Here is a 22,273-nt window from a genome sequence, read left to right as displayed (position 1 = left end):
TTACTATCCATATTATTTATATGAGAAAAAAAAACAAATTTGTATATTTTTATCTAATAGGATAATTATTTTTTATTAGTTTGGTGGGTAAATGTTAAATACCTACCCACCTTTTGTATTTGTGAGCATTAATATTCCCAATTTCCCATTGGCATCAAATCTGGTGAGTAAGTTGTTTATTTTTCTCCAAAACCCTCATAAATTTGGGGGTCAGAATCTGAACACCACAACGACAAAGCTTCATAGTTGGGGTTCAATGAGTCCAGCCAGGAAACAACCTTAACCTTGGTAGCTGTCTTTTCTTCTCCTTGGATGGAACAAACTGGAAGTGGTAAGACAAGTTTCAAATCACATTCTTCTACCTAACTTCTTATCCTAACCATAACAACCAATCCCCAAATATCAAGCCCTTTTTGTTGATGTAAGGGACTAATTAGGAGGGTGGAGATTGGGTTATTAGCCCTTAGGGTTTATAAATGTTGAGTACCTCTTATTGTTCTGCCTTTACCCGCTCCTTTCTTCCAATTAAGGGTTTTCCCCGACCCGTCGCACTACGTCCTTTTCCTCGGATCTTGGAATCCCATGCCAAGTCTCCCAAGAATGTAAGCATTCTGTGATACTTCTTCAAACTTGTGTTCTTTATTTTCTCTTTTTATTTGTGTTTCTGTTATCTGCCACTGGAATTATTTGTTATATTTTGTTTAGAGATGTGAAGAAAATAAAAGGGTTTGGAAAAGTTCTTAGCTTTGTCCCTATGAACCTGGGAATCTGAGTCCTATGTAATTCGTTGTTTGTGGGGGCTGATGAGTATTCTTTTGGCACATGCACACACACATACATACATATAGCCGGAGTAAATGTCTGAACCAGTTCTGCTTTGCTGTTTTCATTTTTTTGGGGCTTTCCTTGCAGAGATTGAGTATTCAGTGCTTTAGGCACGATCATCTTTCTCCAGAAACACCCCAACCTGAAGTTATAGAGCACTTTTTTCATGAGGAACTGGTGCAATCTGAATTCAGTGACTCCAGTGTTGTCACCAAAAGAGACTGGAAATCATCCCTTCAGAAGGTCACATGTCTATTGTTTATTCTTATTACAAATGGTTTTCCATTTTCTTTGTCGATGTGTTGTGTGGCAATTTAAAGTTTGGTAGTCATATCGATGAACATGTGTGCTATTGATCGAAATTGAAATCTGCAGTTGATCCCTACCGTCAAGTTTCATGGTGATGACATGTCAAGTAAAATTCACTCACACTAACTTATTAATGATGGTTTACATTGGGTTTTGTTTCTTCACTGATGATAAGTAAATTTTGGGATAGTTTGATGGAAGTAGCATTCATACATGTTTTAAAATCAAGAGCTAAGTATTATTTGGTATGATCTACAGTTATGGGGAATTACTTAATGTTCTATTCTGCATCCCTGCTGATAGATTCTAGTTTCCATTAGCTAAATGTGCTTAATATTTACGAATACGGGGGTTACTCTTATCCCATTGGAGAGGTGGTACTTGAAAATAATGTACAAACTCTTTAGAGCTTAATTGCTTGAGAGGCAACTCTCTGTAGATGTATATTTATGTACATTAATAATTACAATCATTACTCTTGATTCCAAGGATTGCAACTAGATTGAAAAGAGGAAAATAATCTAGGTATAGTAAGTGTCTAAATTTGGCAAGCTAATGGACATTTAATTAAAAATATTCAACATTATCCCGGAAGCTAGACTTTATAAACCATATGCTTTCATCTTTTAGTTGTCACATACAGACTATACCCAGGGCCAACCAAAGAAATTTGGTGAAGATGTTTGCTACTTACATACAAATTATACCCAATATCACTTTGTAAGAAGGCAATCTTGATATCAAGTTGATGAAATAGTCAATGATGAGTGGCTCTTGAGGAAAGGAAAAAGAAACAAAAATCTTAGAAACCAGGGACTTTATCAATGTAGTCTTGACCAAAAAATTTAGTGTACCCTTTAGCAACAAGGCAAGTATTTTGGTCTGTCATTGCTCCATCATGCCCGATTTTAGCATAAACCTGTAACAAACAGTCCATAGAAAAATTAAAATGGGGGCAGCGCAACAACTTCACAGATACCATTTTGTGTGTAATGCATATATCTCTTTTATCATTTCTTGGCTCCATTTTTAGTGAGAAAGCTTCCAATATTGTCTTTGGGATAGACATAGACAGTGGACAGACAAGAAGTAAAGGCATAATAGGAAGGAAACAAACGATGATAAATAAAATATCATAAATAGGAGAATGTGGGAAAATTTACCAAAATGGTGCAATTCAGTTTGAGTATTACAGAAATGGGCAAATGTAGAAAAAATTACAGAAATGAGCATTTCTAACTCAAAGTTGTCAATGGTGTAGGCAACATCAATTAAATCCATTAATCTGTCACTTTTTTTTAACTCAACTAGATCCTAACATCTCACCACGCTGTATGGCCCTGGTGCCCATGCATTAGTCCCAGGTGAACATTATAATGCAAGTGTCACCACCCAGGCTGCTTGTTTGATGCTGAGAGAGTTTGGAAAATCACACCACAAAAGCTAGCTGATGTAGTTGGAGATCCCATGAACCGGTAAACCACATGCTAGAATCCCATACTTCCAGTGTGAGACTCTTGTTTCATACCTTGCTATTGAGCCGTAACACTAACTAATTCTACCCTTTGCAACAGCTGGATTGAAAAAAGAAAAGCAGAGCTGTGGAACTGATGCTGATACCAACTTAAAATAATACAGAAAAGTTGTTTACAGCTTAATTTTGAGAGGCTACTCTAAGCAAATGTACATTTATATAAATAAACAAATATATTCATATCCCGTGATTACAGGGGTTACTACTAAAATGAAACAAAAAGGCAGATAATCTATTAGCAGCAAGTGTCTAACTTTAGAAAGCTAATTATATTCAACAATATTCAATATGCAATAAGTTGATAATCTATAAAATGCATTTTTTAGTAATTTCGTGATACCTAATGCATTTCATTCTTGGTGCCAATCACCCTTTGATCCTCAATCTAACATTAGGATTCTGAAGGCTGAAATAAGTTTGGTTTGCTCGATAGTTTAGTTCTTCCTGTGTATTAAAAGAAATACTTGTCATCAGGTATCTGTTTTGTAGGAATTCTGTGAACAGACTTTGTCAATCAAGTACCATGTAGTTATTCTGTGGAAGTGACGGGGTATTAAATTATGTGATATGTGGCGTATTAACTATTACGCAAATATCTGCCTTTATTTATGCTATTGACTGAGAAAAAAAGAAGTGTGGTTTTCTTTGTCATGCCAAATGTTTGGTTTGTAGTGTTTTATAGAGTGCTGACATAGAATATATCAAGAGAATATCTATTTTTATTTATTCATTGGAATTTATGGATGAGAAGAGACTGTGGTTCCTTTGTTATCCCTAATGGTTGATTGTATAGGCTTAGTTTATTTATTTGTGTTCATTTTATGTAAGATAAATGTGGGATTTCAGACCTAATAGGTTGGAATAAGGTTTTCAGTTTGATTCATGGAGATTATAAATTAATTGGTGTATATGGAATGGAGATGGAAGTGATTTGCAGAGAATATAAATGGGTTTTAGGGTCAGAATAGTGACTGTTTTAGTGCTGTCTCTGGTACCTGCATTATTTGGTTATTTTTTATTTAGGGCAAATTGATGGAAGAATGAAGTAGGATTTTGATGTTGTAATCTATCAAGATGTCTGACAAGGCTGATTTTTTTTGCTTATAATACATAAAAATGATCAGTCTATTATAATAAAGCATTACATCTGTCTACTTCACAGACCTCAAACTTTATCTGAAATGAACCCAAATCCAATAGACTCTAGTTTTACTAAACCCGTAAGAAAAACTTTATCAATAAAACAAAACTAAGAGAAGCTTAACATATTAAATAAATACCTCTAAATGATTATGGTCTTGTAAAGTGATGAAATAATTCAGCTGGCACCATTGTTGTTAGCCAGGGCAGAATGGCGTGGCAGATTTATTTCCAAGGGACTGCGCCATAGGCTATCTATGAAGGGGGAGGTCTAGTATGGCGGCACCATAGGCCACAATGGCATGTTTGTGCTGTGGAATTTTGGCCTTTTGTCGTATTCCCCATTAATAACATTGGTTAGCACTAAATTTGAAACTGAACTAGAACATTAGAATGGTTTGATCTGTAAACTTAATGCTTCTTGATTTTAGTGCATCTGCGTAGTACTTGTTTGTCAGTTAAAATATATGAAGCTTTAGATGGTCTTTGCATGTGGAAATATCAAACATGCATCGTTGCAATGGACAAAACATTGTCAATGAAATAAAATTTTATATTTTAAGTGTTATCTCATGTCAATCTGTTTACCAAAATACTTGTGTTATTTTCAGGCTGCAAATGAAGTATTCAAGGTAATTGGTTATCCATGGGTTGTGCCATGGACTGCAATGACTATATTACAAGTACGTGTTTTCCGAAACTTTGAACAAGATGTCTAAGTAGATTTCTCTTTTATATATCAATTCCTCAGTTAAAAGTTTATTGGTGGTACATGTGATACGAGTGGAATGGATATAGAATGGTTCTTGACCCAATTGAGTTTAATTAAAATTCTGAACAATAAACGGTCAACATGAGGTTTGTGACATGACATGCAACATTATATGATGCAGGTTATGCTTCTTTGGACGACGGCATTTTGGTTTATAGGATCTTGGATGATTCCTTTTGCAGCTCATATAACTGGCTTTAGCAAGGAGTCTTTAACATTTAGAGGGCAAGCACTATTCAGCCTGGTTACCGATGTAACCGAAGGACTTGCTGGAGTTGCAATTCTTCTCCGCTGTCTTTCTCGATTTCGCCCCCTTCCACCGGACTGGTTCAGGTTTAGCCTGAAAGGCAACTGGCAATTAGATGTCATCATGGGATGTCTCATGTTTCCGCTTGTGAATCGGCTGTCACAGTTCAACCTGGACCTACTACCCCTTTTACCCTCTACGCCTGTCACCCTTTCAAGCGTTGAACAATCAATAAGGGCAAGAGATCCAGTGGCAATGCTGTTGTATGCAACAGTTGTATCAGTGTGTGCTCCTGTATGGGAAGAAATAGTCTTCCGTGGTTTTCTACTCCCATCCCTCACCAAATACATGCCAGTGTGGTGTGCAATACTGGTAAGTTCAATTGCCTTTGCGCTTGCACATTTCAATATACAGAGGATGCTGCCCCTTATATTTCTTGGCATGGTGATGGGTGTGATATATACACGGTCAAGGAATTTACTGCCACCAATGCTGTTGCATAGTCTTTGGAATGGTTTTGTCTTCTTAGATTTGATGAAATAGCTTCTTCAAAGTTGTATTCTCTATGAGGGAGTCTATTGTGTAGGTAGGATTGCAAGCACTAGCATGCATGCATGCATGAGGGGTTATGCTTTGGATCAGCATCTTGAGAAGTAAATGTTAGAACACTACCTCGCTGACCAAGTGCAAGTGCATGTGCATGTGAGTAACATGAGTTATAATGTGCTCTTACAGTTGTACATTTGTCCATATCTGTGCTGATATTTGACAGGTATAATTAAAACAATCTATCGAGTAACCCCTCTCCCTTTGTTCTTAACATTAATTTTGGCTCACATCATGCTCAAGGACGCTTCTATCAACTAATCTAATCATAATCAAAACTACACTACACAACAACTCACTCCATAGTCTTTTATAAGCGCCTGTTACTTGTAAATGAAAATCAACTTATTTATATGAATTATTTATGTAAGAAAAGTTGAATGAAAGTATGAAAAAAGTTAATAGTTTGACTTCAAGAATGTCTACGAAGATTTTGAACTTGATAAAAAGTTGAAATTAATATTACTTAGTTCTCTTATTCTGCTCATCCTTTGGTTATATTGGTTCCCTTTTATGAATTTATCATTTCAATGATTATATTTTTACGATCTAGAAAAGGATAAAAATATTATAATGAACTATTTGAATCCATGACCTTGTTTTCTTTCACCACCTAAATTACAATTACCAGGGTTTTTTTTTGGATAGTAAATTTTAAAGATTTTGAAATTGTTTTAGAAATTTGAATTTGTTTTCATTTGAATTTTCTATATTTTAAAATTCTTTGTTTTGATAAATCATTCAAACCTATTATATTTTAATTTCTTGGTTGGGATAGGATAATTTAATTTCTATTATATCGACAAAATTACGTGTATAGAAAAAAATTAAAATTTTAATATCATATGAATTAATTTTATATTTTTTTAGTTAGATTTAAATCCTACAATCTTAAGTACCAAATACCAAAATTATTTATCCAAAAAATTAAAACATTTTTAATTTTGTATAAAATTGAATTATCATATGAAAAGTTATCATTCAAAATTACATAATCACTTAACTAAAATGATTTAGAGTGTAAAAATGACTATACTGTATATAACAAAAATGAATGTTTTTTATAATACTTATTCAATTTTAAATCTAGTTTAAAAATGCTGAAACAATCTATATAACAATAATAAATATTTTTAATAAAACTGTATAAAATAATATTTTATATTTAGAGATATATAGTTAAATATAACGTATAATTACTTGTGTTTTGTTTCCTCATTTTTTCAATATATCACTACTTTTGTGTTTTGTATTTTAAGTAATTATGAGTTTCATTTTGTTCAGATATTACCCACAAGATACTAAGTAATTTTTTATTAGAAATATTTTTTTTGTATAAATTTATTATTTTTATACTATCTCTAACATTTATAAGTATTTTAAAATTTATATTTTATATAATACAACGTTTATGTTTATATTTTAAGGGACACATTGGTTTAGGTAGTGAAAGAAAAGCGAAGGAGATGAGTTCAAATCAAATCCTTCCTCCTCATCTAAAATTTGTATGGGGTTAAAAAGTATATTTTTGTCTTTATTTTTAAATACTTTTTATGTGAAAAACATCAAATTATTATTATTCCTTTTAATAGTAAATAATCATCACAATTTAATTTGTTAATAATATATTATATTCAAAGAATTAAAATGAATACGATGTAAAAACTAAATTTAATACATGAACAAACACACAAACAAATAACATTCATAAGATACAAGTTTCTCAAAATAAAAGTTTCACCACCAAAACCAAAATCTAAAGAGCCTTTCATCTTTAAAAAACTTCATAAAAAAAGTCATGTTATTCTATAAATATTTTAAATCTTTTTACATGGTAAAATATATTTTCATTAAAATAATGTACCATTTAATATTGACTTTTTAATTCTTTTCTTTCTTTACTTTTCTTTCCTTATTACATGGTAGGCAACAAATGCTCACTGTTGCAGTGGTGGTGATACTTTTCACATGAGTGCAAATACAGAGGCAATGTATCTATGAACTCAGAAAGCATCCACCAATCAAAGTGTAGTAGCAGTAGAACACACTCATTTTTTAAATACACATAGGTAACTGTGCCACTGTTTCAGCATTTTTGCCACAATTTACAATGCATTTTTCTGCTTTTCACCATCATCCTTCATTCATTTTCCTCCCACTTGCCCAATTGGGCCACAACATGCTACAACAGATATATAAGTACTTTTTTAAAATTCATTTTTATAAAATTTAATATTTGGAAGTTCAATCTAATTACTTTTACTTTCATATAAATTAATTTAATTTATAAAGAAATCTTTTATTTTTATTTTTATTCCTATTTTTTACAAGTATTTTATTCAAACATGCCCTCATATTTATGCAGTTAAGGACTCTGATTCCTGTGCAGATGCAGTCATTCAGTGCATCTGAATAAGTGATATCACATTCATCTGCATTTACATTTTCAAACATTAAATTTTGTGTTTATTATCTGAATGCAACTTTCTGTTTTCAGTATTATTTGAATATTGCAGTTAATCAAAATATTCAAAACAAAATACTTGCTAAAAAAGAGAGATTCAGATCAAAACATCCAAATAGCAAATGTTCTAAGGTAACTGACATGTTTACATTTATAATATGTTATAACAAGTTTTTACAATGGAAATTAAAATATGTTAGTAGGGAGAACTAGAATTTTTGAAATTAAGTTATGTAATTTTTTTTAATATTTTTAGTGTGGAAAAGAGTTTGTCCACACATACATTGTACACATGAAAATCTATGTCCACTTTCCACGCCTACGTTGACAAAATAGTTTATTTTACATTTGAAAAAAATATAAAAATGAAATTAGATTAATATTTTGACCTTTTAATGGATATAAACTTTTAATTAAAGAAAAATAATCTGAGCCTTACGTGTCTCTCAGTAAAGTCTAAGTTATTTTTATTGTGAAAATTATGAAAAATGTTTCTTAAAAGAAATCAATTTTTTAAATAAATTAATTAGCCTGCATTTCCTAAATATAAGTTTGTAAGTTGGAGAGTGAAAAAAAGGTACGATTCTTTGTATGAAAATAAAGACACATATTTTTAGAAGTCAGATAATTCAAATAATAGATATCATTTGGGAGAAGAATTTTTTTTAATAGATAAAAAATTATGAAGGTTTTTTCTTAGTCAAATTGATATATTTTTCTATGTTTGACTTTTTGTTATTCTTTTTACCTTCACTCACTTATTTTATTGCATTCAGTATTCATTTTAAGATCGCATTGAACAAAAACATGAATTCCTAACAAAAACAAATTAGTGTGATGTTTCACCAGCGGAAAACAAATTGAGATTTAGCTATATTTAATAGAAAAAATTAGAGAAAATTTGATAAAGACATTTTTATGTTACTATTATTTAATCATAATAAAAGTTATTAATTTTTATAATAATTATTATAAGTATACCAATAATGAATTTATTAATTAATCATATGATACTTTTCCATTAATAATATGTGAAAATAACGATTTTTTTTAAAAAAGTATTCAAATATCTGGGAAGAAATAAAAAAAAAAAAAACTATGTTTGGTTTTTTCTTCACATTGATCGAGCTGAACAGACCTTTAGCATCAACGAAAATCTAAAAACACTATCGTGGGTCATCAAATTTATATATAAATTTCCAAAAAGTACAATTAGAAAAGAGATAGAAATAATAATACGTATTAAGATCGTAAAAAATATGTTAATATATAAAATTATCGACTTCTATAATAGTCATTTAAAAAAGATTCCAAATCTATTGAATTAATTAGGTCATTCCGGTGAAATTATATATATAAAGGTTAATTATAATTAAATGGTATTATTTAAACAAATTTTATTAATGAAACAGTGGTGTTGAGTTGTTAATCTAAGACCATAGAGACTTTTTTTAGAAAAAATATTTCATTAAAATAATATTTTAATTATCAATATTTGATAAGTAATAAAAATTAGAAAGTTATATTACACATTATTTTAATTAATATTAATTTTTATATAAAAAAATAAATTTGTAATATTACAAAACCTATATGAAATTTGTAAGACCCTATTATTATTTAATAATAAATTTTAGGTAATTAGATTAATTCACCATTATGTTATTGTTTTGTTGTAATTACTAAGAGCAAATTTCATGTTAGTGAAATATTTATTGATCTTATTTTATATTTTTTTATTGTCAATAAAAAGTAAAAATTAAAAGATGTGATTCATTTTAGGGGTATTCAACCTTATACATAAATATAATCTTAACCTTCTTCATGTATGTTTATATACACTTGTAGCTTAATTTTGATAAAGTCACAGAGACAAACAATAGTACAACTTAAGTAAATACATCATGAGATCATCTACATACAAACCAACCAACGGATCTATGCACCAATTAGAAAAGAAAAAATATGCAGACTGTGACTTGGATGTAACTCAAGACCAAGCATTTAATGGACCAAAGCAAAAACTTCAAGTACATCTACTACTTCCCTTTAAAGATTACTATGTTTCTATGCTTCCAAACTTCATTGACTACTGCAATCCAAATCATTCTACAAACTTCATTCACTAAAGCAGACACGTTGCTCATCCTAAACTGGAAAAAGTTTAACAATGGAAAATTGTGAAACACGCTCTTGCACAACCAACCATACACAGCAATGATTCCACAATAACCAAACAACTCTGCAGTCGAAAACTAATAGGTACTAGTCTCTTCCTTGACCCTACAAAGACTACACATGAAACTTGCAATCGTCATCTCGACCTTTTCAGATTAACCTTAGTGGCTAACTTGTTTTTCAACACCCTCCAAGCCATAACTAGTGCAATAGATACGGCTTTACTCATCAAAAACTTATTTTTTTTATATGTTTGTAAATTATTTTTTAAAATTATATATAATATGTATATGACATATTTATAGTTATATGATACAATTATATAACGTGTTATCTACTAGAGCATGATAGAGTTTTGCATGGTAGATATATGTACTAATTTTAAATGAGATCGCTATTTTGTATTTTGTACTGATTTAAGCATCACATAATTTTTTTTTGCAGCCGATTAAGATCGAAGAAGAAGTGACCAAATAAAATGACACATTCCAAAAAATTTCAAAAATCATCTTAAAATAAAGACGAAGAAACTTTCCAACCGATGCAAGAACAGCTAAAAAAATAGAACCGGCATGTGTTCCACTAATAATATTCTTATTTTGAAAATTTATGCATACTTGTTATTTTGTTTTATTTGTAACATTATTATATAGTAGTCATGAAAAATAGTATGCATGATTTATCTCATTTTATTTGCATCTTTTGAATATGTATAAAATAGAAGATAGATATGTTAAGGATCTTCATGGCGAAGAAAGGAAAGAGGAAGCAGAAATAATAAACAAAACTGTTAAACCGACATATAAACCGCCAAAACTTGGACACGTAACAGTGCACACATGACTCACCAATCTTCTTCTTTAAAACCTCGACTCTTCCAACCCATGTCGGAACTCATACATTCCACTTCCACCTTCTGTCGTTAACCACCGCTTTGCCAACAATCATTGCATCAATATCAGTTATTGCACTGCACCCATTATATATTACACTCACAACACCAATATCAGAAAGAGAAAGAACTTCAAGTGATGGAGCAGAAAAGCATTCTGATGTCAGCTTTGGGTGTTGGGGTGGGAGTGGGAGTGGGGATTGGATTGGCTTCTGGACCAAACGTTGGCAAATGGGGAGCCAACAGTTTTTCCTCAAACGCTATCACTGCTGAGAAGATGGAGCAGGAAATGCTCAGACAAGTTGTTGATGGAAGAGAAAGCAACGTCACTTTTGAGAAGTTCCCTTATTACCTCAGGCATAACGCAAACTCCTGAATTTGCTTCCTCTTTCAATTTCTATTATGCTCTTATTTATGCTTAATCATTCACACAAACACACGTAATATGCAACTTTGCTTCTTTTCCTGTGAATATGGAAGATCAACATAGTTTTATATCATAATGGATCAGAACTAAGAAGTTTGAGCATGCATATATATTTGATCTGAGTGGTCTCCTTTATATGGCATAATCTATAATTCCTTAAGCAATTTCATGTAATGAATTTGTTACTGACAAACTGTTTATTAGATACTAATCCTTTCCGTGCCCTTGTTGTTGCTCTTGATCTTGATGAATATATAAAGTGATCACTATATATTATTTATTCAAAATCTGTTCGAGTATAACCCTTCACATCCCATGCTTGATAACAGCGAGCAGACAAGGGTTTTGCTGACAAGTGTGGCTTATGTCCATTTAAAGCATGCTGAGGTTTCTAAATATACACGGAATCTTGCTCCTGCAAGCAGAACTATTCTGCTCTCAGGGCCTGCAGGTTAATTACTTACTCTGAATATGTTATTTTCTACTGATAAGGGATTTGATATTCTTTGATGTTTTATTGGTACTGTCAACCTAACTGTATCTCCTCCTTCTCCCTTTTTCATGTCTTAAAAGAACTTTACCAACAGATGCTTGCCAAGGCTTTAGCTCATTATTTTGACGCCAAGTTACTGCTGTTAGATTTAACCGACTTTTCATTGAAGGTTTGTTTGTGAGAAGTTTTGATCCATATAACTTGTTTCTGCGTTCTTCTGTTAATCATGTAAATAATGACTGGCTTGCCGTTTGAGCAGATTCAGAGTAAATATGGTTCTTCCAACAAAGAATCTGTAAGCTATTCCTGATTTATCTTTTATTTGTGTCTAGAATACTGCTGTTAACCATCGTGGATATATGTTTTCTTTTCTTAACCTGGTTGCTTGTCTTCTTTTCATTTGTTTCCGATTGTAGTCTTTCAAAAGATCCACTTCAGAGACTACTTTGGAGCGGCTTTCTGATCTAATTGGGTCATTTTCAATCTTTTCACAAAGGGAAGAACCTAAAGGTACAAATTGGTTTACAACTTCTGACTCTTGGCAAAGAGCTATATTCATAATCAAAAGCTTTGTCAATCTCTAATACGTGGTTGTTTAAATCTTTTTATGATGCGGAGGAAAGTGATAATAATAGTACTTTTGATTATTTAAAAATGCTGCAGAAGACTAGATAGGGTATAGGGTGGTTGTGCAGATAACTTCATCTGTTTTATGCTTCATGTTTGCCATGTAAAATGTTTGGTTGTGCAGATAACTTCATCTGTTTTATGCTTCATGTTTGCCATGTAAAATGTTTAGTGGTTTATTCTCTTCATTGGGATACTATTCCATAGTTGACGATGTAATTATAAGGAAGGATAAAAGCCAAATCACTGATCAGGTGCATTCAGTTGCAGGCAAAATGTACAGGCCTAGCAGTGGAATGGACCTCCAGTCAATGTAAGTAGATGAACAAATACAACTTTTCCTGCCAGTATTATTGCTAAGTATTTGGCTTTTGCTTTGCAGGGGAGCCGAAGCATCTTGTAATCCTCCACCACTTCGTAGGAATGCTTCTTCCTCTTCAAATATAAGTGGCCTTGCTTCCCAAACCAATGCTACGAATTCAGGTAACTTGAAAGTTGATTTTTTTCATTTACTTGTCACGATCTAGTGAGAATGCTACGAATGTCAGAAGCTTCGATTTAAGAAAAGCCAAAATGAAGAGGTTTACACTTTCATCTTATTTTTTTGAAATCACAACAGAATCCACTTGTTTATTTAGTTTACACATAAATCAAAGCCTTGCTTACTAAGTTGGAGTTACAATCTGTATATTTCAGAAGTGGTTTTTATGCTTTAGATTAAAAAATCAGAGAGTGAACTAGCACAATGTACAGTAAATTTAAACTCCTATTCCTTTTTCTATTGTTTTCTGTCTCAAGATTTCTTAAACCTCGTCTCCCTCTCCCTTCAGCTCCTCTGAAGCGCACAACCAGCTGGTCTTTTGACGAAAAGCTTCTTATACAGTCTCTTTACAAGGTAATATTACTTTCGATTTTATGGATATTTCACCAAAATAGCATTATCAAAATTGAACATGCCTCTAGATCATATTCCTCCATAATTCAAAAGTGGATATTCACTTGCAGGTTCTGGTTTTCGTGTCAAAAACCTATCCCATTGTGCTATATTTGCGGGATGTTGATAAGCTGTTATACAAATGGCAAAGGATATATTACTTGTTCCAGAAAATGTTGAAGAAACTATCTGGACCCATTTTGATTCTTGGTTCACGAGTAATAGATTGTGGTAATGACTATGAAGAGGTGAATGAGAAGCTTGATTCACTCTTCCCATACACCGTAGAAGTCAGGCCCCCAGAAGATGAGTCACGTCTTGTCAGCTGGAAGTCTCAATTGGAAGAGGATATGAAGATGATACAAGTTCAGGATAACAGAAATCATATCATGGAAGTCCTTGCAGCAAATGATCTCGATAGTGATGACCTAGATTCCATATGTGTAGAAGACACAATGGTTCTCAGCAACTATATAGAAGAGATTATTGTGTCAGCAATTTCGTGTCATTTGATGAAAAACAAAGACCCTGAATACAGAAATGGGAAGCTCCTTATTTCTTCCAATAGGTGAGATTCATGACATTAATTGCATGAACTGTCAAAATTTGGTGAATGAATTTATCGTGTGTGAAACAGCTTGTCCCATGCATTGAGTATATTCCACAAGGGGAAATCCAGTAAAGGAGATACCTTAAAATTAGAAGATCAAGCTGTAAAATCTGAGGTTTGCACTGCTTCACATGTCTTACATTAACTTGAGAACACTACCTACCAGGTACTGATATTCTTAAAATGCTCTCTCTTTTTTTCTTTCCACATGTATATAAAGAAGCAAAGAGAGGAAGGAACTGATATGAAATCAGGAACAAAGTCTGAAAATGCTGCTCCTGTAAAAAAGGCTGAAGCAGAAATATCAACTTCGGTGGCAAAGGCGGCGAGTGAAAAATCAGTTCCTGCTCCCAAAGCCCCCGTAAGCCTTTATAAAAAATCATTTTGTAACAATATTAGCAGAAGTAATATCTTAGGATTTAGAAACACCCCGTTATCTTCATGTCATTCATTTGCAATGCATGATTCATTTTCAGGAAGTTCCTCCTGATAATGAGTTTGAGAAGCGGATAAGGCCTGAGGTAATACCAGCAAATGAGATTGATGTCACATTCTCTGACATTGGAGCCTTGGATGAGACCAAAGAATCACTTCAAGAACTAGTAATGCTTCCTCTTCGAAGGCCGGACCTTTTCACAGGAGGCCTTCTAAAGCCTTGTAGAGGAATATTGCTGTTTGGGCCTCCTGGCACTGGGAAGACCATGTTAGCTAAGGCCATTGCAAAGGAGGCTGGAGCAAGTTTCATCAATGTTTCCATGTCTACCATCACTTCTAAATGGTTTGGTGAAGATGAGAAGAATGTTCGCGCTTTATTCACACTTGCAGCCAAGGTCTCCCCAACTATTATATTCGTGGATGAGGTTGATAGCATGCTTGGGCAACGTACCAGAGTTGGGGAGCATGAAGCCATGAGGAAAATAAAGAATGAGTTTATGACCCATTGGGATGGACTTTTGACAAAACAAGGGGAGAGAATCCTTGTTCTTGCTGCAACCAATAGGCCATTTGATCTCGATGAAGCTATTATTAGGCGATTTGAAAGAAGGTACCTATAATAGTTCTTGACTTTATATCCATTCTTCATCTTGCCACTACATTTCTACTTTCTCCATCTGTATTCATAGTATTAGTACTTCATCTTCCTTATGTTTAAGGAGAAACCAGATGAGCTATCTCTAATATATGTGTATGAGTATGACAACCTGAAGACCATGAAGCTGAGCAATATGTTTTATCATTTGAATCTATTTAATGCAGAATTATGGTACCACTACCGTCTGTGGAAAACAGGGAAAAGATTTTGAAGACTCTTTTAGCAAAAGAGAAGGTGGACAACGAACTTGATTTTAAGGAACTTGCAAATATGACCGAAGGATATACTGGAAGTGATCTTAAGGTTTTTACTATTCTTTATTCTTTGACATTTGTTCACATTGGACTTGGACGTAACTTTCGTGTAACAAGTGTTATTTTGGTTTTTTTTCTTTGAACTACCCTACTTACTCACTGACACAACCTGTTCCACATGTAGAACTTGTGCACAACTGCTGCCTATCGTCCTGTTAGAGAGCTAATTCAGCAAGAGAGGCTGAAGAGTTTGGTAAGTACTAATTATTTTTAATATATTATATAATCCTACATTTATGTGTTCATCATGGTAACTGCTTGATGATGTTTTTCATTTTTTGGGGTAGGATAAAAAGCAGAAAGCTGCCAAGAAACAGAATGACTATGTAAAAGATAGTCAAGGTGAACCATCTATTGCAGGAACTAATCAAGATGGTACAAGTGGAGAAGAGGAAATCGAACAAGAAAGAGTTATTACCCTTAGGCCATTGAATAAGCAAGATTTCAAAGAGGCCAAGAATCAGGTAACAGTACTCTAATCAATAAAGAAGTATTATTTTATGGAGTTTGATACCAGTTTAGAACAGTACTTTTATTAACAATGAAATCTTCGAATAAACTAAAAACTCCAGTTGGATAAACTTAAAATAAACTAAGTTAAAGTAATGTGGTGATATGATAAGATTATTGCAGTAGAATGTTTAGTAATATACATACTGTTTAATCTAATCTATATCTTGTTGAACCACAGGTTGCTGCAAGCTTTGCAGCTGAAGGGGCTGGAATGAGTGAGCTGAAACAGTGGAATGATTTGTACGGAGAAGGGGGTTCAAGGAAGCAGCAGCAATTGTCCTACTTCCTATGAAGTTTACTGAGGCTGCAAACTACATTTTCAGTGGAACAGTGTGGGAATCCCACATTTTCTTTCACTGTATCAGACATCTCCATATACTTTCCGAGAATTCCTTCAGCTTAGGAACTAAGCTATAGCTTTGGTAAAGGCTATGAATATGACAGTTACAGTGGTAACTTATGTTGCCTAAAAAGAATGTGTTTTGGCAGTTTTTGTCAATCACTGAAAAGCAAAAGTAGCGTTATTTATTGGCATTATATTTGTTGTATTGGTGTTTTAACATGAAATGTAAACTAGAAATAAGTGATGTGATTCAGTGTGGGATTTGGCACATTTTCAATCTTGATAAATCGCATGTGAAGTACCTATTGTTTTGTCAACCTCTATAATAATATAATATAGATTTTCACAATTTATATAACCAATAAAGAGTGCATTTTGATTCTGAAAGGCAAGACTTTAGAGACAATATTTACGGGAACAGAAAACAGAATGATTCATAGAAGTGTAAGCTGGATTAGTTTCTAATACGTTATTAAAGTCTTTTTTATCCTAATTCAACTTAAGGTTGGATGATTCTGTACAATTTCAAATCAATCTATACTGATTAAATGCATATTAAGTAAAGAGATATCTCATAGTAGTGTAAGTTAAGTGTTAGAAAATACCTAAATGTTAGGTAAAACTAAGATGCTTTTTTAGATAATGAGTATATCGGTAAGAGTGATCATTAACAGATTTAACATACTTAACGAAAATAATGTTTTTTACCAAAACTTTAAGAAAAAATTAAATCTTTAAATTGTGGAACTAGTCCTTTTAGTACTTTAAACCTTTTTGTCTCTTGATTTCCAATACCCAAAACTATCTAACACGGATATAAGGGTTTGATCCATATAAATACAATTCATTTGGATTAAAGAGGATACTTGAACTCTTTAACTTTTGATATTACAAAAAAGTAAAATACATAAGTTAAAATTTTTAATTTTATTATTTTAAATAGTATATAAATAATGTATTTTTAAATCGTAAAATATATCTCAATAAAGTAAGTTGTTAAAGGAACAATCACTCACAAATTATTCTTTCACATCTTAATTAAACAATAAAATTGTCCTTGCTCGTGTAAGAAAAATCTATTATTCATTTTCATAAACACTACATCAATAACATTAAATAAAACATTAATATTTAAACTATAATAATAAACACGCACAAATAATGTTTCGTAAATGTAGTATTTGTTCCAATTTTAGTTAATGTAAAAAAACTATATCATCTTTTTACTTTGTTATTTCTACCATATAAAGAAAAACCTACTTTATATATATACCTATATATATATATATATATATATATATATATATATATATATATATATATATATATATACCTATATATGTATATACCTATATATATGTGTATATAACGGCTGATAAAAAAAAGCATGGATATAACTTTAAAGATGTTCTATAAACTGAATAGTTTTATATTTTAGTTAATCAATAAAATTACTGTATAAACAAAATATTTACATTGTATAATTTATAAATTTTCTTTAAATGGGACAATAGCTACATGTTATATAGAGGAAAAAAACTTCCTATTTATACATCATCTTAAATATTAATTAAAATATTAAATGAAATATTAATTTCTTCTACATAGAGATTAAAATTTCCTGCTTCAACAGGTATTTTATATGTTTTATTTTAAAAAAATTAATTAAAAAAAACTGTATCATACATATTAAGTCTTCTTTAAATAATTATTAAATAATACAATAGTGTCATGTTATTTAAGGAAAAAGCTTCTTACTTGTACGTCTAGATAAATATTGATTAACATAAAATCAGATATTATTTATAATTAACACTTTATATTTACATTTTCCTACTTCAAAACATATCTACGCATTAAATTTTCAAAATTCTAATTAAATAAAAAAAAACTATCATTTTATAAGCAAAAACTATTTATTTATATATTTATTTACATTAACAACATTAATTATATGTATATATATTTAAAATATGTTCTATATAAAAATTTGAAATTTAATAAACAAAACTGTGTTGTAAATATATGTTTAAATTTTACATTGATAGCATTAAATATTACATCTATGATTTATTTGAAATTGTTCGCTTATGCTTATGCTTTGAAAATATTCTAAACTACATTTATATTTTAATATCAAAGCGATCACATTATAAGAAAATAAATTTATTTATGTTTCATTAATACTTTTTTTTCATATGATAAATTAACATTTTACTTTCAAATTTCGCTACCTAGTAAAGAACAGATCTTCATTTTACAGTGCCATTAGATTATTTATAATTATGCAAATAGTATATTAAATTATACTAACATGTTTTAAAAAAATTATAGATCTAGATAGCACGCATTAATAATTGCATCTACCGTTAAAAAATTTCTTTTTTCCCTACAAAATCCAAAAATAATTACATAATGTAATTAAATTACAGATTAGAAAATCCCTGATGAAAATTTATCTCTAAGAAAAATTGTAGATAAGGTCAACAACGAGGATCCACCCCATCTCATTGCCATGGCAATTACAAGCTTTTGTAATTAAAAAGAAAAGAAAAAAAAAACAAAATAATAGATCTTAACTTGTATAATTGGATAATTCTATTTGAGATAATTCTATTGAGATCCAAGCTGCACATAAAAGAGGCTTGGGTCTTTTAGAATGTGGCAATCCTATAAGCTCGATCCATAATAATGAACACAAGAAGACATCTCAAGACTAAATAACTTTGGTAATTAATTTACAATAATATGGAAAATAATCAAATAATGGCCAGAACAAAAGAGGTAACATGATGAAATATAAATTACCAGATGCCCACATTTGAACTCGGGCAGCTTTCAGCCTGCATTGACCAGGGAAAACATAATTTTGCGTAATTTTGAGGAATTAACAATACTTCTAGGAAAGCATTCAAATGCACAGACTATATGTATTCATGATGTAAATACAGCAGAATAAACAAGTCATCCATAAGCATATAGGATTTCTTGAAGGGTACATGTAAGTAAACCAGTAGAAAAATACATAAGATAATTTTCCTCCACAATGTCTAGTAAGTAAAAGTCCCTAAAAAAATAAAATATGACATGATTATCGGGTTTTGACTGATGCTGAATCTAAATTTAACAGAACATTGGAAGAAACCCCACAACAACATCTTTGTCCGACTCTAGTACCCACTTCAATCTTTCTTTTTATCTTTCAAAGGTCCTTTGGGTATCTTGCTCAAAACCTTCGCATCGAACACTGCATATTGCTTCTTAATCTCGGCAATCGCCTTTTCACCAAAAGAGTCCACTTGATCTTCATATTTCTCATAGAGCACAGGCACAGTATGAAGCAAAACAAAAGCTGTATCGCGAAAATATAGAAACACATCACATCGCTATATATACAATTCAAGTTAATATTTGAACTTCCAAGACAATGAGTATCAAAGGATAAAGAAACACTATATTACCTATGTAGAACAACGTCAAGAAGTTCGCCCAGCTCCCCAGAATAGAGAAAACCCATAATCCAGCAATCACCTAAACAATACAAAACAAAAACCATACCGCTTTTAGTAACAGCGTTGGAAATCGAAACAGAAATCTGCAACATTGTATGACACATAAATTGCCGTCATCCCACAAATCACTAGTAGAAAACTGCCAGGTTATTATTATTCATTGGCCATAAAGCTAATAGATTGCAAGTGTACAGAGCATAAAATGTAATCAACGTACTGATAAGAACTTCTTGAGATCCCTTCCGGATGCAATATCCCTTAACACTGAAAATGCCCGATTAATCTCAATTCTAAGAGCAGAGGCAAATTGTAAAATAGGGTCCTCTGGAATGTGCACTTGTGGGATCTTTGGCGGCCTCCTAATGAAAATCAAAACAAACAATTTAATTAGCTAAAAAATAATAGACCAAAATTCAGAAAGCCAAATAAAATTACTCCAGTATCAAAATTCTACTTGTTGATGAAAGTGGATGCATTGGACCACAAGAACAAACCCGCGAGGGCAAGTATTACGAAGTGGCAAACCAGAGTGAGGAGGTGGTACTCAAGCAATTCAAACAGAATCCATATGACTGTAGCAACTCCGAGTGTCGATGCTGATATCTTCTTATTTCTCCACAGAAAAACATCAGCCTCTGTTGTTCCAAAACAAAATAATTAAGATAAAAAACACACAAAAACCCAATATTATTAATTGAATGTTAAATTTAGATTAATTTAATATTGAATATATGAGATGAATCAAGAAGCAATATTATAGTCAAGATGGGTCCTCAATGATTGACTCCGCAAATTAAATTCAGAGAAAAAAAGAGTAAAATTTAAACATCGAACGAAAAGTCATCACTGATCACAGCTAGAATGTTCGATCTTTAAGAGTATCTGTATTAATTGGGGAGATTTTGAAAAGAAAATTAACAACTGGAGGAACAGGGGATAGCAGATCTAAACCTAAAATTATATCTCGATATTATTTTAGCCATTCAAAAAAAGAGAATAGAAACAGGAACAACGATCGGAACAACCAAGATCTCACTAAAACCTCATAAACCCTAGACCCACTATAGCCCAAATAAAGTACACAACTCAAAAGCAAGAAAAAGTTTATTAATTCAGAATTAAAGAAAGTAAATGGAGTCGTAGCATAGAAATTGGGAAGACAAAACAAGAACTGGTAGAAATTAAGAATGAAGAAAATCCAGAAAAGGCAAACGCATACGTTTTCCGCCACCAAGAACATGGTGAATGGGCTTTTCCCTTCCGAAAAGCCTGAAAACCTTTGACTTCAAGGAATCAGAGGGCCCGGTTTTCTCGTTGTCGGAATCCGAGGAAGACGATGAATCGTGGTCGTGGATCTTCCCGGAAATCTTGTCCAACAAGGACTCACCCTTGGCCTCCTCGTGCTCGTGGTGCTCCGCCATCACAGAATCGCCGATCAATGGAAGCGTCTAGAAGGAATAAGAAACTCCCTTTTTCACCAAGAGAGAGAGTATGTGTGTGTGCTAAGTGCTAAATCAAAAGTAACCCTCACTCTCTTAACATTTCCATCTCTAAATAGCGTGGCTGATCATGATCAATGCATCTGGACCGTTCGATTGTAGGACCCAAAATATCATTAACCGAGTTCGGGTCCTAAAATGTGATCCGACCCGATATGAGTCTCGTTTCGCAAGCGCCAAGGGACCCGAGCCGTTAAGAAGCTTAATTTAAATGACATGAAATTGGACGCGTGGCATGAATTCCGTCACCGATGCTTAAAAGTCACACACGCGGTTCAACAAACAAAATATCGCCTTATTGCAGCTCACAGATGTGTGACACGTAGTAGTTTTTCTGTGGGGACCATCTTACTAGATTCCCGTGTACAATACATTTATAATACGAAATTTTGAATCTTCTAGAGAATAAAGAAAACAACTTAGGTCTTAAGAAAATGGGAGTGAAGGAACTTACGCGGTGGTGAATTTTAGAAAAATACCCGGCCCGGCCCATGATTGAAAAAGGTTGTTCTAGTATTTGCTAGTAGACAAATTAGCAGAATCTTGGGGGTTCGTTATCAAATCAAATTCATTGTTGGAGTTAACAACAATATGAATATGAAACCCAAAGCACCCTCTACCCTTTGCTGCTGCAGATTGATGTCAAGTTGTCATAGTCAGAATTTCCTTACCCGCACTTTGATTATTTATAAAATTATTATTATAAGTATACTGCAAAAGTTGTAGGGCGCATGAATTAAAATTAAGAACAAGATAACATTTGTTAAAGTTTTTCAACTAGCATAATATTGTTAAATATCAAATCAATCTATTTCCTTTGCCGACTTTCATCATGTTTTAATGCAAAGACCCTTGCCTCCCAACAAAAAATAAATAATTAAAGACAGTCACGAAAAGTAGAAAACAATAATTTTGTATCTCCTACTAAGAAAAACAGGAAC

General features: G+C 32.1%; 3 protein-coding genes across 8 annotated transcripts; 2 read left to right on the top strand and 1 right to left on the bottom strand.

Moving 5' to 3' along the window:
- On the top strand, window positions 1-5,653 carry LOC137812687 (uncharacterized). The gene is made up of 4 exons (XM_068614840.1): window positions 1-602; window positions 913-1,068; window positions 4,420-4,491; window positions 4,702-5,653. The coding sequence occupies exons 1-4, from the start codon at window positions 477-479 to the stop codon at window positions 5,368-5,370; spliced, it is 1,023 nt and encodes a 340-aa protein (XP_068470941.1). The 5' UTR covers window positions 1-476; the 3' UTR covers window positions 5,371-5,653.
- A 5,257-nt stretch (window positions 5,654-10,910) lies between these two features.
- On the top strand, window positions 10,911-16,574 carry LOC137812690 (uncharacterized). 6 transcript variants are annotated; one of them, XM_068614847.1, is made up of 16 exons: window positions 10,911-11,324; window positions 11,724-11,845; window positions 11,968-12,056; window positions 12,147-12,182; window positions 12,304-12,397; window positions 12,779-12,827; window positions 12,897-12,997; window positions 13,345-13,409; window positions 13,520-14,016; window positions 14,086-14,173; window positions 14,279-14,419; window positions 14,535-15,103; window positions 15,316-15,454; window positions 15,590-15,658; window positions 15,753-15,929; window positions 16,157-16,574. In XM_068614847.1, the coding sequence occupies exons 1-16, from the start codon at window positions 11,107-11,109 to the stop codon at window positions 16,268-16,270; spliced, it is 2,568 nt and encodes an 855-aa protein (XP_068470948.1). In that variant the 5' UTR covers window positions 10,911-11,106; the 3' UTR covers window positions 16,271-16,574. The 6 variants fall into 6 exon arrangements, with proteins under 6 accessions (XP_068470948.1, XP_068470950.1, XP_068470951.1 ...); XM_068614849.1 differs by having other exon boundaries at window positions 10,915-11,324; window positions 12,785-12,827; XM_068614850.1 differs by having other exon boundaries at window positions 10,970-11,324; window positions 12,785-12,827; window positions 14,282-14,419.
- Window positions 16,575-19,218: 2,644 nt separating this feature from the next.
- On the bottom strand, window positions 19,219-22,043 carry LOC137812691 (reticulon-like protein B2). The gene is made up of 5 exons (XM_068614851.1): window positions 21,053-22,043; window positions 20,288-20,468; window positions 20,051-20,192; window positions 19,783-19,852; window positions 19,219-19,673 (listed from the first exon to the last, which is right to left on the bottom strand). Exons 1-5 carry the CDS (start codon window positions 21,252-21,254, stop codon window positions 19,504-19,506), a joined length of 765 nt encoding a protein of 254 aa, XP_068470952.1. The 5' UTR covers window positions 21,255-22,043; the 3' UTR covers window positions 19,219-19,503.
- Window positions 22,044-22,273: the final 230 nt, after the last annotated feature.

Source organism: Phaseolus vulgaris, chromosome 2 (genome assembly GCF_000499845.2).
Source record: "Phaseolus vulgaris cultivar G19833 chromosome 2, P. vulgaris v2.0, whole genome shotgun sequence".
Lineage (NCBI taxonomy): Eukaryota > Viridiplantae > Streptophyta > Magnoliopsida > Fabales > Fabaceae > Phaseolus > Phaseolus vulgaris.
Note: the sequence above shows the minus strand (reverse complement) of the source record. Positions and strands in the feature narration are given on the sequence as shown.